Genomic DNA, 15,022 nt, shown 5'->3' on the forward strand with positions numbered 1-15,022 from the left:
TTCTCTACTTTCTTCCTTCCTTCCCTCCTTTCCCTTCCTTCTTCCTGTACCTTTCTCCTACTCCTGCTCTTCCTCATCCCCTTCCTACCCTCTCTCCTCCTTTCTCTCCTCTCCTTACTTCTTTCTTTTCACCCTCTCTCCCTTCTCTACTTTCTTCCTTCCTCCTCTCCTTCCCCTTCCTTCTTCCCTTGCCTCTCCTTCGCTCCTACTCTTCCTTTTTCTCTTCCTACCCTCTTTCCTTCCTTTTCTCTCCCTTCCATCTTCTTTTCCTTTCCCTTTCCTTTCTCCCTCTCTCCCTTCTCTACATTTCTCCTTCCTCCTCTCCTTCCCCTTCCTTCTTCCCATACTTTTCTCCTACTCCTACTCTTCCTCTTCCCCTTTCTACCCTCTCTCCTCCTCTTTCTCTCCTTTCCATCCTCCTCTCCTTACCTCTTTCTTCTTTCCCCCATCTTCCTTTCATTCTCTCCCCCTTTTTCCTTTCTTCTTCTACTATTATTGGTGTTTCTATTTTAAATCTCAGTTTATGTTTCCTTGAGATGGTACTTCTGCCAACCCAGATATAATTTAGTATCATTTCTTATTCCCTTACCTTTACTAGTCTATCCTAACTATATTTCCCCCCACAGACACACTTTGTATCTCTCTATTGTATATGCATTTATCTATTTGATATACACAACAATTTAAAACACACACACACACACACACACACACACTCACAAAAAAAACCCCACAAGTATATGTTATAAAAAAGTATATCAGCTGGTTACAACAAGTTTTTGTGCATCTCTTCCATTAATCCATATTAATTCAAATATCTTAACTCAAATGTTTACTATATTAACATCATCATACCTCCACTTTTAGTTGACTACAGTTATTTAAACATCCTTCATCCTTAACTATACCAAATATTTAATCCATAACCACATGCTGGCATTTCATTTACTTATTTATAAAATCCTCCATTAACATTAAGTCCTCAAATCCTGTTTTAGCTAAACATCCATAATATTTAATACCAAAAATTTCATCCTCCATATATATAATATATATATAATTATAATTATATATATATAATTTATTATCATTCTCCTTTCTTTATTTAATTATATCCTATATCATAGCATTTTCCCCCTATTAGTTAAGATTTAACTGTATATAGTTTTATTTTATTTTTATAATAATTATTATTGTTATTAATAATCTTTATATATAGTCCAAATATATTTCTAGCCTTCCCTTCTCATATCCAATTATTACTTATCATATCAACTCAACATTATATACATTACTATCATTATCAATTTTTATTCATCTATACCTATTGCAAATGAATTTAACTAAGTTTAGCTAATTTTAAGTTATATTCTTCCATCTATCAACCTGTGTCTCTCCAATAACAGAACAGTCTTACATTTGCTGCCTTTTGTGGGTCCAGTTTTCCAAACATCTTTATGAGCAAATTCATAAATCTTTGCACTTTTTTGTCTGTAATGCCTCTCATATAATGCTGCCGCCCACTCTTTATTTCCTTTATCGATTTGTCTTTAATTCTCAGTGGTGGTATCAAATGTTTTGCAGATGGTATTTCATGAACTGTAAGTTCTTTGATGCTTCCCATTCCTGTCGTGCCCCGTCTTTTAAAGTAAACTTTCAATCCGCTTGATTCCTCTTCAAACATTTCATTCTTTCCTCCCTCAGAAGTAAACCAATTTTCATGAATATCAGGTTCTTTATCTCCAAAATTTTTATTTTGTATTTGAAAAACATTCTGTTTCTTTTCTCATATTTTGTTGCCAAAAACACCAAATAATCCAATTTTCTCTGAATTCTATCTTATGTGGCAGATAATTTCTGTAGTGCTGAAAAAATCATTTGAATAGACGCTTGAATAGACGCCATGTTTGTATGCAGTTAGTATTTTTTCTTGAGAGCTCTGAGGTATTTGCAAATAAAAGCAGGCTGAAAGCTGTGCAATCTTATCAGATCTTAAGCCAATACAGCCAAGCAATAAAAGTGTCAAGTTGTAAACAACCAAATTATAGTGAATTGGTTTACAGCCCGCTTGCAGAAGATCAGAGGGGATGTTGGAGTGATCTATCCTTTGTCCGTGTGAATAACGTTTAAAACATTTAAAAGGTAGGATAACCACCCTCCAAAAACCAATAAAAAAATCAAAATTGCCGCTAGATTCTTCTGTTCTTTAATTTAAATTAGCTTGAATTTTTAGGCGGTCTGTTTTTCTCTGAGTAATAAAATAATCTTACCAGCTGGAAACACTTTCGACACTTTCTTTAGGGCTGTCTGCAGTTTCAGTTAGCCTTATGGCTAATCCGGAAGTCACTAGCAAAGGAGGTTTTTTCCAGGTCCCCAGAGACTTTGCGAACGTCTCTGGGACCACTGGGTCTCCTCCTACCTTTCACTGTCTCTCCGGGACAGCTTGGGTCCAAAAAGGGACCGTCCAAATGCTTTGGAATAGAGGAGTTTCAGGAGTAGCCTGAAAGTCCGTCTTCTCACTGCTAAGCCCGCCTTCTTCCCCTATACAGAAGAAATTCTGAAGTGATTTATCTTGGTCTGATTTTTTATTTTTTTTTTGCATCTCAAAAATCTGGTATTTTAACAGGAATATTAGACCTTTCTATAGGTATGCAAGTCTCTTAACATTTTTATGAATCACAGTCTACTGTAAGGGCCCAGAAGTTTCCCCGAGCCACTGAGATGCGAAAAAGGGTGAAACTCAAGATAAGGCTTGCAAAAATAATAGCTTTTTATTCCTTTGGCCAAAGTAAAAAGGCTGGATGACAAAACTATATCCAAAACATACAGACAGAAGCATATAAGGAATAGCCACACTCTAAAAGAGTAGCTCAGAGTATTATATACATTTTATGCTGATAGAAACAAAGTTTATCCAATCAGAGACAAAGGTTCGTCATCAACGTGGTCTTTAAAGCGTTCTTTGTTCAAGCCCCTGCCTTGCTATCTTACAGAGTATCCCTTGTCCTTCTGTGTTCCTAGGCAGCCCCACTTATCTATGGAGCAGGATGTTCCTGGGAACTGTCTCCAAGGATGTGCCAAGTTCTGCAGCAAATTACAGAAGCGAGAAACCAGATAGAAAAAGATATAATTCTTTTACAAAATGAATTCCTAACAAATGATTCCTAACCATAGCAAAATAGCACAAGCAACTTCTTTAACAGAAGCAAAGAGCAAAGGTTAGATTGATTCATGTCAATATGTCCTTTCTCTCAACATTTTTACACTGTTTCCCCAAAAATAAGACCTCCCTGGATAATAAGCCCAATCGGGCTTTTGAGTGCATGAGCTAAAATAAGCCCTCCATTGAAAATAAGACCTCCCCGAAAATATTGCAACATAGCAGCAGCCATGAGATGACCATACTCGTAGCCTCCTGCACCTCAAAAATAATAAGACCTCCCTGAAAATAAGGCCAAGTGGTTATTTCAGGGGTCAAAAGAAAATAAGACCCTGTCATATTTTCAGAGAAACACATTATGAATCACAATCTACTCTACCAAATATGACAAACATAACAAAAATAATTATTTTTTGTTTTCGACAAAGCACATGTCTAATCAATAGCACAGTCATAAGTACTCATATGGGTCTATAATATTACAACACTTTTATGGCTGATTTAATGTTTCCTTAGCTACTGTCTCTGCCAAACCTCTTGTCCGTTAATATATTAATATTATCTATTATTAATTATCTATAATAAAGTAAATTATTCTTTATTATTGGAATTTAGGGACAAGAAAGCTTGCCACAGTTCAGTTTGAACTTTAGTAATCTCTTCCAAATTTCAACCTAAGCCTAGACCAACCCACATAATTGGTTAACTTTCTTATTGCACTACCAGTGTTTACCAGTTATTTGATGCAACAATATCTAGTACATCTATCAATTTTCTACAAGAGGAATATGAATCAGGATTGGAAAATGGTCACTTAAAGGATAAAGGCCTCCACTGCAGTGGCACAGTGGTTAGAATACAGTAGACTGCAGGCTACTTCTGCTGAAAGTATTTGGCAGTTTGGGTCTCACTGGCTCAAAGTTGACTCAACCTTTCATCCTTCTTAGGTCGGTAAAATGAGGACCCAGATTGTTGGGGGCAAAATGCTGATTCTGTAAACTGCTTAGAGAGGGCTGTGAAGCTCTGTGAAGTGATATATAAGTCTAAGTGCTATTGCTGTTGCTAAATGCAATTTTAGAAAACATAAACAAATATAAAACTTCAAAATAATGGGAAGTAATAGTTTAACTATATTAAAGTATTATATACCAGTCAAACTCTGACATAAATACTATGTTACAATTCTGAGTACTATATTTTAAGAAGAATTCAGAAAAATTGGAATGGGTGCAGTAAAGAGCAACAAGATGGTCAAGGAATAAGGTCAATTGATGCCATAAGCACAGTGCCTTTCTGGTTTTCCATTGTTTAAATGAAAAGGCATCAAGATACATTAAGTTCCGGAGAGAAGGCGGGGCTTAGCAGTGAGAAGACGGAGTTTCAGGCTATTCCTGAAATTCCCCTATTCCGAAGGAATTGGACGGGTCGTTTCGGACCCTAGCTGTCCCGGAGAGACAGTGAAAGGTTAGGGGAGATCCAGTGACCTCAGAGACGTTCGCAAGTCTCTGGGGGGCTTGGAATTTAACCCCTTTTGCCAGCTCCTTCTGGATTAGCTGTAAGCTAACCGAAACTGCAGGTTGCCCTTAAGAACAGTGGAAGTGATTTCAACTGGTAAGCTGATTTTATTACTCAAAGAGATACGGTCCGCATTAAAATTTAAACTAATTGAAACCAAAGAACAGAAGAATCTAGCGGCGAATTGGTTTTTTTTATATGGATTTATGGCCGGTGGTTACCCTATTTCTTAAATGTTTTAAAGATTACTCCAACATTCCCTCTGACTCTTCTTAAGTGGGCTTCTTACAATCTGACACTTTTATTGCTTGGCTGTGTTGGTCTAAGATCAGATAAGATCGCACAGCTCCCAGCGTGTTCTTACTTGCAAATATCTTTGAGCTTCTAGCTGCGTCACAACATGGCGTCTATACATGCTTCAAGTGATTCGTTTCAAATGATTTTCTCTGCATTTCAAAAGTTGTTTGACTCATATGAAAGATTTGAAAAAAAGCTGGACTATTTAACATTAAAATATGAAGAAAAAAGTGAGAACATTGAATGTTTGAATGTTCCTGAAATACAAATGAAGAATGTGAGAAATGAAATCTCTCAACTTGCTGACACGCCGGGCGTCTGGTTTATTTCGGAGGGAGAAAGAGATGCAACGCTTGAAAGGGGGGCAGCCATACAGAAGATTTATTTTAAAAGACAGAGCGCAGGAGGAATGAGAAGCATTAAAGAATCTATACTTTATGAAACATCATTTGCAGAATTTTCAATTCCACCCTTGAGAATTAAAGACAAACTGAAAAGTGTAACAAGCCTGGGACAACGTTATTATTACATCAGAGGCATCCTGAGCAAAAAGGTGCAAAGCTATTCCTGTTTGGACTTGCTTATAAAAACATTTGGTAAATCTGTTCCACAAATGGCAATAGGATTAAGAAGGTTTTGTTATTGGAGAGACATAGGCTGATAGATGGAAGAATACAATTTAAAATTAACTAAATCTAAGTACTCTTATTTGTAATAGACATAGCTGAATAATAATTGATATTGATAGTAATGTATATAATGTGGAGTTGATATGATAAATAATAATTGGATATGAGAAGGGAAGGTGGGAAATATTTTTGGACCATATACAAAGGTTATTAATCACAATAATTGTCACTATTAAAAAATAAAATAAAATATATACAGTTAAATGTTAACTAATATGGGGAAAATGTTACGATATACGATATAATTACATAAAGAAGGGAGAATGATAATAAACTATACTGCATGGAAGATGGAATTTTTGGTATTAAATATTATGGATGTTCAGCTAAAACAGGATATGATTTGATGTTAATAGAGGATTTTACAAACAAGTAAATGAAATGTCAGCATGTGGTTATGGATTAAATCTTTGGCATAGTTAAGGACGAAGGATGTTTAAATAACTGTAGTCAACGAAAAGTGGAGATATAATGACGTCAATATGGTAAACATTTGAGTTAAGATATTTGAATTAATATGAATTAATGGAAGAGATGCACCAAAACATGTTGTAACCAGCTGATATACTTTTTTTTATAATATATACCTGTGTTCTTTTTGTTTGTTTGTTTTTGGTTTTTCTTTTGTTTTTCTTTTTTTTCCCCTGCCTTGTTTTTTGTTCTTTTTGTCTTCTTTGTGGTTTTTTTTTTTCTTTTCCCACTGGTGTGGGCATGTATTGTTTAAGAAACAAAAATTATTATTATTTTTTAATAACAATTATAGTCAAATGAAAATGGATATATGATGATGGTGACATGTATGAATATGAGTTTAAATGCTCGAGTTAACATGAATTATGTTTGTTGACTGTGGAAGAGATGCGCAAAAGTCTATTTGTAACCAACTGATACACTTTCTATAGCATGTAAAGAAGGATGTTGTATTTGTTTTAAATTAAAAATTAAAATTTTTTATTAAAAAGATACATTAAGTGCTGAAAATCAGCCAAGTATGACAGTGAATGATTGAATTATTATTGTTCTTCACACAAATAGTAAGATGTTCAGACTGAATTTGGCATTTTGTCTACCTATCAGTCCATTCCAAAGACCAAAGGTTTGCTTGCTTTTGCCACAGTTCTATTTCTATTTGTAGGTCTTTGTATTTTCTTATCTTCTCCTGTTCTTTCTCTTTTGCTGGTGTTTTCAGGTATTATCGCATCTACTCTCTTTTTTGTCTTTGTTATAGACAATTATTAAGTCTGGGGTGTTATATAAGAGTTGCCTGTTTGAATTCTGAAGTCCCAGAGCAATTAAGCTTCTTCATTTCCTAACATGTTCTCCATTTTATGGTCCTACCACTTCTTGCTTGCAGGCAAAAATATACTTCTTGTAGATTTTCCAGTGCACCATTGTTGCTAATTTGTCATGCTATTGCCTGTATTATTTTCTTGTAGTAGATTACCAAGTTTCTTCTATTTCTTTGCATAGGCGGCACTTATAGTCTCTTGCTATCTTCTCAATCCTGGGTTTGTATGCATTTGTTCTTAAGACTTGGTCTTCTGAACTAGAATTAGTTTTGCGGTCTCTTTCTTCAACTTTTCTGCTCTTAACCATTGTCAGGTCTTGCTATTATTTATTTATTTATTTAATTTATATTGCTGCTTATTCATCCATGGCGATTCAAGGTGGCCTACAGAATATAAGACATTTAAAACAATAAAAAACTAACAAAAAGAATCAAATAAATTAATATAGTATAATACAACAAAATCAACCCCCACCTCCCACCCCCTGCCTCAGTGGCAACAGATCACATGAGCCATTTAATGGGCTTCATCCCGCTCTGGGTTCCCCAGGCCCACTGGCAGAACCAGGTCTTCAGCGTCTTTTGAAAGAGTATTAGAGTGGGGGCCGTTCTAATCTCAGGGGGAATTATGTTCCAGAGCGAGGGAGCGACCATGAAGAAGGCCCTTCTTCTGGGTCTCACCAGACATATCTCCCTCAGGGATGGGACCGTCAACATTCTCTGCCTCCCTGCTCTGATGGATTGGGTAGATGTGACCGGCAAGAGACAGTCCCTCAGATAACCTGGTCCCAAGCCATGAAGGGCTTTAAAGGTGACAACCAGCACCTATGGCACCAAGAAGCAAATCGGGAATCAATGCATGTCCCGCAGGAAAGGTGATACATGTGCACACCGGGGTCTGCACAAACTATGCAGGCCACTGCCTTTTACACCTTGTGGAACTTATGGATGCTCTTCAAGGGCAGACTCATATAGAGTGTGTTACAATAGTGAAGATGGGAAGGAGTGACTAGGGCATGAGTGACTGTGAGTAGGGACTGCTGGTCCAGGAAAAGGCACACAACCCACAGTTGCGCTGGCCACGACGGCCAACTGCTCTTCGATCAGGAGTCGTGAGTCCATGAAAACCCCAGATTACGCAGAGTCTGTTTGGGGTAATGCCATCCCATCCAAGACCAAAGGTGGCAATTCTCCCTGAGCCAACAAACCCCAAATCCAGACCCACTCGGTCTTGCAAGGTTTTCGTTTCAACCGGTTGCTCCACACTCAGCCCCTTATAGCCTCCAAGCACTGCGAGAGGGAGGACAGGGCATCACTTAACTCACCATGGGCCAAGACATACAGTTGAGTATCATCAGCATATTGGTGATATCTTAGTCCATGGTGATGGATGATCTCACCCAGTCGCTTCATATAAATGTTGAACAGGGGCAGAGAGAGCCCTGTGAAACACCATAAAGCAGTGGTGAGGGCTGGATCTCTTCCCTTCTTTTAACACTGACTGAGAGTGGCTGCAGAGGAAGGAAGTGAACCAGGATGGCACAAGGCCTCCCACTCCCATTCCCTGAAGCTGCCCCAGGAGAATACCATGGTCGATGATATCGAAAGCCGCCAAAAGTCAAGTAGAGCAAGGATGGATGCACTACTCCCAACCCACTCCCACCAGAGATCATCTAACAATGTGACCAATGCTGTTTCTGTCCCAAATCTAGGCCTAAATTCTGATTTGTAGGGTTCGAGATAATTCTTTCATCCAGAATCCTCTGGAGCTGCTGCGTGACCACCTTCTCAACAACCTTCCCCAAAAAAGGTACTGTGTTTCCCCCAAAATAAGACAGTCTTATTTTCTTTTGACACCTGATATAAGCACTTGGCTTTATTTTCAGGGAGGTCTTATTATTTTTGAGGTGCAGGAGGCGGCAAGCGTGGTCACTTCATAGCCGCTGCTGTGTTGCAATATTTTCAGGGAAAGCTTATTTTTTGAGAGGACTTATTTTAGCGCATGCGCTCAAAAGCCCAATTGGGCTTATTATCCGGGGAGCTCTTATTTTCAGGGAAACAGGTTAAGATTGGAGACAGGTTGGAAATTATCCAACCGGGTGGAATCCAGCTATGGCTTCTTAAGAGGGCGGACCACAGCCTCCTTAAGATGCTGGGGCACCACCCTCTCCTGTAGGGAAGTATTAATCATCACCAGAATCCAACCGCCTGTCACCTCCTGGGAAGCTTTCACAAGCCAGGAGGAACATGGGTCTAAAACATAGGTGCTTGCGCGCATAATCCCTAGGATCCTGTCTTCTTCTCTGGCAGCAACAGGGTCAAATTGTTTCCAGATAACAGGGCAAGAACCAGCCTCAGGGGCTTATTATCTGCTTTCCCTGTTATTTTTAAATGTACTGACCATGTAAGTGCTTTGTCTTCCCATGGTTCCATTCTGTTCTTTATTTGGTCTTTCTTATAGGCCAGTTTGGTCTCTCCAGTAGTCAGTAAGCTTTCCTGGTATACTAATTTTAGTGCATCTTCTTCATTGTCCTTCAAATATTCTTCCAATATCCTTTTCTTCTTATTCAGCCATTTGATGTACAGTACTTGTAACATTCCACACCCACCTTTTTCCCTTTGAAGGTAGAGTCTGTCAATGTCATTGCAAGGAAGAAGGCATGATTAATTGTCATTATTTTTCTGGTCTTCCTATCCATAGATTTTAATTCTGCTTGAGTTCAGTCCAATATTCTAATGTATCTAATGATTGGAATTGCTCAGGTGTTGATTGCCTTGATTGTATTTACTCCATTGAATGTGGACTTTACGCTCTTTATGTATTCATCTCTAGTTTTCTTCTTAACTTCACTGTGCTTGATATTGTCAGCTTGAAGGATACCCAGGTATTTATAATAAACTTCTTCATTCAGACTCTGGATGTTATTTTCATAGAGCATTTTGATTCCTTCACTATTTTTCCCTGTTTGAGCATGGCACATGTGTCCAATCCAAATTCCATGCACTATTTTGACTGTATATATGAACAGTGTTGAGGAATTATTCTATTTCAAATGGTGTCATTTTACTGACCTCGGAAGAAGGCTAAATCAACCTTGACCTGGTGAGGTTTGAACTGCTGGCAGTTCGCAGCGTTAGCCTGCAATACTACATTCTAACCACTGCACCACCACTGCTCTTCAACCTTTTAAATGGTTAAAATGTTGGAGTAGACCTGAAAAGACTTGAGTAAGTCTAAAGACACTTTCAACACTTTCAATTATTAGTTTTTAGCCCACACTATTTCACAAGGATTGTTGCTACAGGGGAAATGGAACAGAACAGCTTACGTGACACTTTAAACTCCAGGAAGAGGGGGGACTGTAAATCTAATAAATAATTTTATTCTCAAAATAGTTACATTCTAAATTAATACAAGCAATCCAGATTTCAAAATAATATTCTGCATAATGAGACATCAGCAGCAAAATAATTAATGTGTGTGTGGTATTTTCTTCTGTCCTACATTTCATGAATGTGGTGAAGTAGCCAGAACCCATGAAAGAATCTCAGATAATAATAAGTTTGCCATTTCAATACAATATTTCTGCAATTTGAATTAATAGGTTAGGAATTTTGTCAGTCCAGATATCCTTGGGGGAGGCTAGAGACAATCTTGAAACCCGATCAGCACCAGAGAGAATTTGACTGGAAGACTGCCCTGCCCCTCACTTTAAAACAATGAATATACTTGGGCCGTGTGTTCCCCTTTATTCCTATGGCCATCCTACTACTGCAAATGAAGAAATCTGAGGAAGGTCAAACGTGTGCATCATGTTCGCGGACATTTCCTTCGGGAGCCCTGACTGTGTAAAGACAGATCAATCCTGCTGCTGTGACTTTTTTTCAAAAGAAGCAAGCATACTTGGCAGGTGAGACCGGGAGAGATTACCTCCTCCTGATTCCCCCACTGCGCCAGCCGTTTCACCTTGCGCAGCGAATTTGACTGGGTCCCGGGGCTTCTGCCGGGCGGCAGAAGCCCGGGAAGGCGAAAGGAAGTTTTCTTCCCTACTGAAACGGACGGTGGCCGCAGGAGAGCGAGGCTGCTGCCAGCCGTTTCACCTTGCGCAGTGAATTTGACTGGGTCCCGGGGCTTCTGCTGGGCGGCAGAAGCCCGGGAAGGCGAAAGGAAGTTTTCTTCCCTACTGAAACGGACGCTGGCCGCAGGAGAGCGAGGCTGCTGCCAGCCGTTTCACCTTGCGCAGCGAATTTGACTGGGTCCCGGGGCTTCTGCCGGGCGGCAGAAGCCCGGGAAGGCGAAAGGAAGTTTTCTTCCCTACTGAAACGGACGGTGGCCGCAGGAGAGCGAGGCTGCTGCCAGCCGTTTCACCTTGCGCAGGGAATTTGACTGGGTCCCGGGGCTTCTGCCGGGCGGCAGAAGCCCGGGAAGGCGAAAGGAAGTTTTCTTCCCTACTGAAACGGACGCTGGCCGCAGGAGAGCGAGGCTGCTGCTGGCCGTTTCACCTTGCGCAGCGAATTTGACTGGGTCCCGGGGCTTCTGCCGGGCGGCAGAAGCCCGGGAAGGCGAAAGGAAGTTTTCTTCCCTATTGAAACGGACGCTGGCCGCAGGAGAGCGAGGCTGCTGCCAGCCGTTTCACCTTGCGCAGCGAATTTGACTGGGTCCCGGGGCTTCTGCCGGGCGGCAGAAGCCCGGGAAGGCGAAAGGAAGTTTTCTTCCCTACTGAAACGGACGGTGGCCGCAGGAGAGCGAGGCTGCTGCCAGCCGTTTCACCTTGCGCAGCGAATTTGACTGGGTCCCGGGGCTTCTGCCGGGCGGCAGAAGCCCGGGAAGGCGAAAGGAAGTTTTCTTCCCTACTGAAACGGACGGTGGCCGCAGGAGAGCGAGGCTGCTGCCAGCCGTTTCACCTTGCGCAGCGAATTTGACTGGGTCCCGGGGCTTCTGCCGGGCGGCAGAAGCCCGGGAAGGCGAAAGGAAGTTTTCTTCCCTACTGAAACGGACGCTGGCCGCAGGAGAGCGAGGCTGCTGCCAGCCGTTTCACCTTGCGCAGCGAATTTGACTGGGTCCCGGGGCTTCTGCCGGGCGGCAGAAGCCCGGGAAGGCGAAAGGAAGTTTTCTTCCCTACTGAAACGGACGCTCTCCTGCTGCGGCTTCTGTTTCAGTAGGGAAGAAAACTTCCTTTCGCCTTCCCGGGCTTCTGCCGCCCGGCAGAAGCCCCGGGACCCAGTCAAATTCGGGAAGCGAAAGGAAGTTTTCTTCCCTACTGAAACAGAAGCCGCAGCAGGAGAGCGAGGCTGCTGCCGGCCGTTTCACCTTCAAGGTGAAACGGCTGGCAGCAGCCTCGCTCTCCTGCGGCCAGCGTCCGTTTCAGTCACTTCCCTTGTCCGTCTTGATTGCTGGAAGCAGTAACAAACGGCGCGTCCGCTCCGCATTGCCCTGACAACCACCCCAGCCGGCGGCTACCGGGCCTCGCTGGAGTCAATTGAAAACTGCGTTCAGCGCTTTGAGGACCTGAGGCATCTTGGAAAATGTAGTTCCCTATCAGAAAGAATGGAGTAGCTGCGAATTTGTAACAACATAATATAACTTGGTGCTTCGCAGGTTACGAAAATCTCGTTTGATTTGCACACTGTTTTTTAAAAGTTAGATAAAGAAATTATGCTGTGAAAGCGACTAGATAGCCCCCCTCCCCTTCCTGTGTGTGAGAAAGGGAAGGAGAGGAAGGAAGGAGGGAGGGGGGAGGAAAAGAAGAAGGGAGGGGGGAGAAGATGGAAGGAGAAAAGATGGATGGAAGGAGAAAGAATGGAAGGAGAAGGAGGAAGATGGAAGAAGAAAGGAAGAAAAAGAAGAAGGGAGGGAGAAGGAAGGAGGTAGGAAGAAAAGGGGAAGAGAGGGAAAGAGCAGAAAGACAAAGAGGATGAAGTTGATAGGCAAGAGGAAGGGGGAAGGAAGGGAAAAAAGAGGGAGAGAGGAAAGAAGAAAGGATGGAACTAGAAAGGAAAGAAGGGAAGGAGGGAGGAAAGGGGAAGACAGGGAAAGAGCAGAAAGACAGAGAAGGTGAAGGTAGATAGGCAGAAGGAAGGAAGAAGCAAGAAATAGGAAAGGAGGGAAGGAGAAAGGAACAAAAGCAAAGAGGAAGGGAGAAATGGAAAGAGCAGAAAGACAGAGAAGGTAGATAGGCAAAAGAAATGAAGCTGAAAGAATGGAAGGAGGAAGGAAGAGAAAAAAGGAAGAAGGGAGTGAGTGAGGAAAGGAGATGATGGAAGGAGAAAGGAAGGAAGAGAGGGAAAGAGCAGAAGATGGATATGTTGGCATGAAAGGGATCCAGGCACAATCTCACCTGTTCCAAGTAAAGTTGCCTTTTGCAATTGGCTACCGGTAATCCTCGACTTACGACCAGGATTGATCCCCCAATTTCTGTTGCTAAGGGAGACGTTTGTTAAATGATTTTTGCCTCATTTTGCGACCTTTTATTGCCACGTTAAGTGAATCATGGTGGTTGTTAAGTCAGGAACATGGCTGTTTAGTGACCAAAATTACAATGGCATTGAAAAAAGTGACTGATGACCATTTTTCACACTTAGCGACCATTTTCAAACTTAGCGACCGTTGTGGCATCCTCATGGTTACGCGATCAAAATGTTGATGTTTGGCAACAGATTCGTATTTCTGATGATAGTTTGAAATGGTGACAGTATAAATTATTGCTGGTGTAATACTTAACAATGGTTTTTAAGGATTTCTTTTATTTATAGAATACCTTTTTTATTATTTTGGGGGGATTTTTACTTTTAAATTGTTTATAAAATGTATTTACTACAAGAAATGTTCCTTTTTGCAAATGTGATCTTTGCAAATCTTTGTGATGCAATATGTTCAGACCAGGTTTATGTGTCTCAAAGTGGCTGCTATTCTATGGGCAGGCCAGGTTGGTGCAAGGCAGCTTTGCCAGATTTTGTGTGTTTCACCCTCATTGAATTTTATATCGTATAAAGAATGGAAGGAGGAAGGAAGAGAAAAAAGGAGGAAGGGAGTGAGTGAGGAAAGAAGAGGATGGAAGGAGGGAGGAAGGAAGGAAGAGAGGGAAAGAGCAGAAGACAGATAAGGTGAAGGTAGATAAGCAAGAGGAATGAAGGAAGAAGTGAGGAGTCTCGAGGAGGGGGAAAACATTTAGTGACCAAAGTTACAATGGCATTGAAAAAAGTGACTGATGACCATTTTTCACACTTAGCGACCGTTGCGACCATTTTTCACACTTAGCGACCGTTGCAGCATCCTCATGGTCACGTGATCAAAATTTTGTTTGGCAACAGATTCGTATTTATTCTGGTTTCAGTGTCCTGGGGTGACCTTTTGACAAAAAAAGTTTTTTTAATCAAGCCCCCCCCCCTCCCCCCGGTCAAGGGTGTCCCTCTTTTCCAATCTGAAAATCTGGTCACCTTACTCTTACCTGTATTGCCTGATCATGAGAACTTCGCGAGGCTCCACGGGAAACCCAGGCAGGGAGCGGCACAGGTAGCCATCCAAGGCTTCCTGGCGAAATCGGTGCTGTTCCCGCACTTCAGTCGTATCGGGTTCACTTGCCATTTTTGCGGAGGTGAATTCGCTTCAGACCAGCGACTGATCTTTTCGCAGAACAAAGGTTGCAGGAGGTAAAGCCTACCCCTTTCTACGCCTGGAACGTAATACCGTCCACTTTTGGAGGTGGGCAAAAAGATCACGTGCAGTATGGTGAATCGCTTTCTACGCAATTTACGGTCTCCTCGTAGAAGTTAACACCGCACGTTCCGAAGGAACATATTTCTCATAGCTGCGATCCCTTTCGAGGATTCACCTGACGTTCTCCAAATGTGAATAGACTGCAGTTCCCAACATCCTTGGTTATATATTGCTGGATGAGGGAAGTGGTAGGTCAACAGGCGTAAGCCGTGTAAAGAAAGGCTACACAGCAGTTCTGTTAAAAACTAAGAGTGAAAGTAGATTTATCTTGGACAGCATTTGCTTATCCCTCTAAAAAGTGCCATAAGTTGAAAGCATATGTTACCCTTCCGGAAACCTTTTAACGCCGGAACAGT

The 15,022-nt window shown here is 41.4% G+C and overlaps 1 protein-coding gene across 1 annotated transcript in view; it reads right to left on the reverse strand.

Moving 5' to 3' along the window:
• The window catches only part of ACAD11 (acyl-CoA dehydrogenase family member 11), a 101,356-nt gene extending 86,426 nt beyond the window's left edge, over positions 1 to 14,930 (reverse strand). Inside the window, exon 1 of the mRNA XM_032235164.1 lies at positions 14,398 to 14,930. Coding sequence (XP_032091055.1) covers positions 14,398 to 14,534 — 137 coding nt within the window. The 5' untranslated portion in view covers positions 14,535 to 14,930. The remainder of the gene's footprint in view (positions 1 to 14,397) is intronic.
• Positions 14,931 to 15,022: the final 92 nt, after the last annotated feature.

This window comes from Thamnophis elegans, chromosome Z (genome assembly GCF_009769535.1).
Source record: "Thamnophis elegans isolate rThaEle1 chromosome Z, rThaEle1.pri, whole genome shotgun sequence".
Classification (NCBI taxonomy): Eukaryota; Metazoa; Chordata; class Lepidosauria; order Squamata; family Colubridae; genus Thamnophis; species Thamnophis elegans.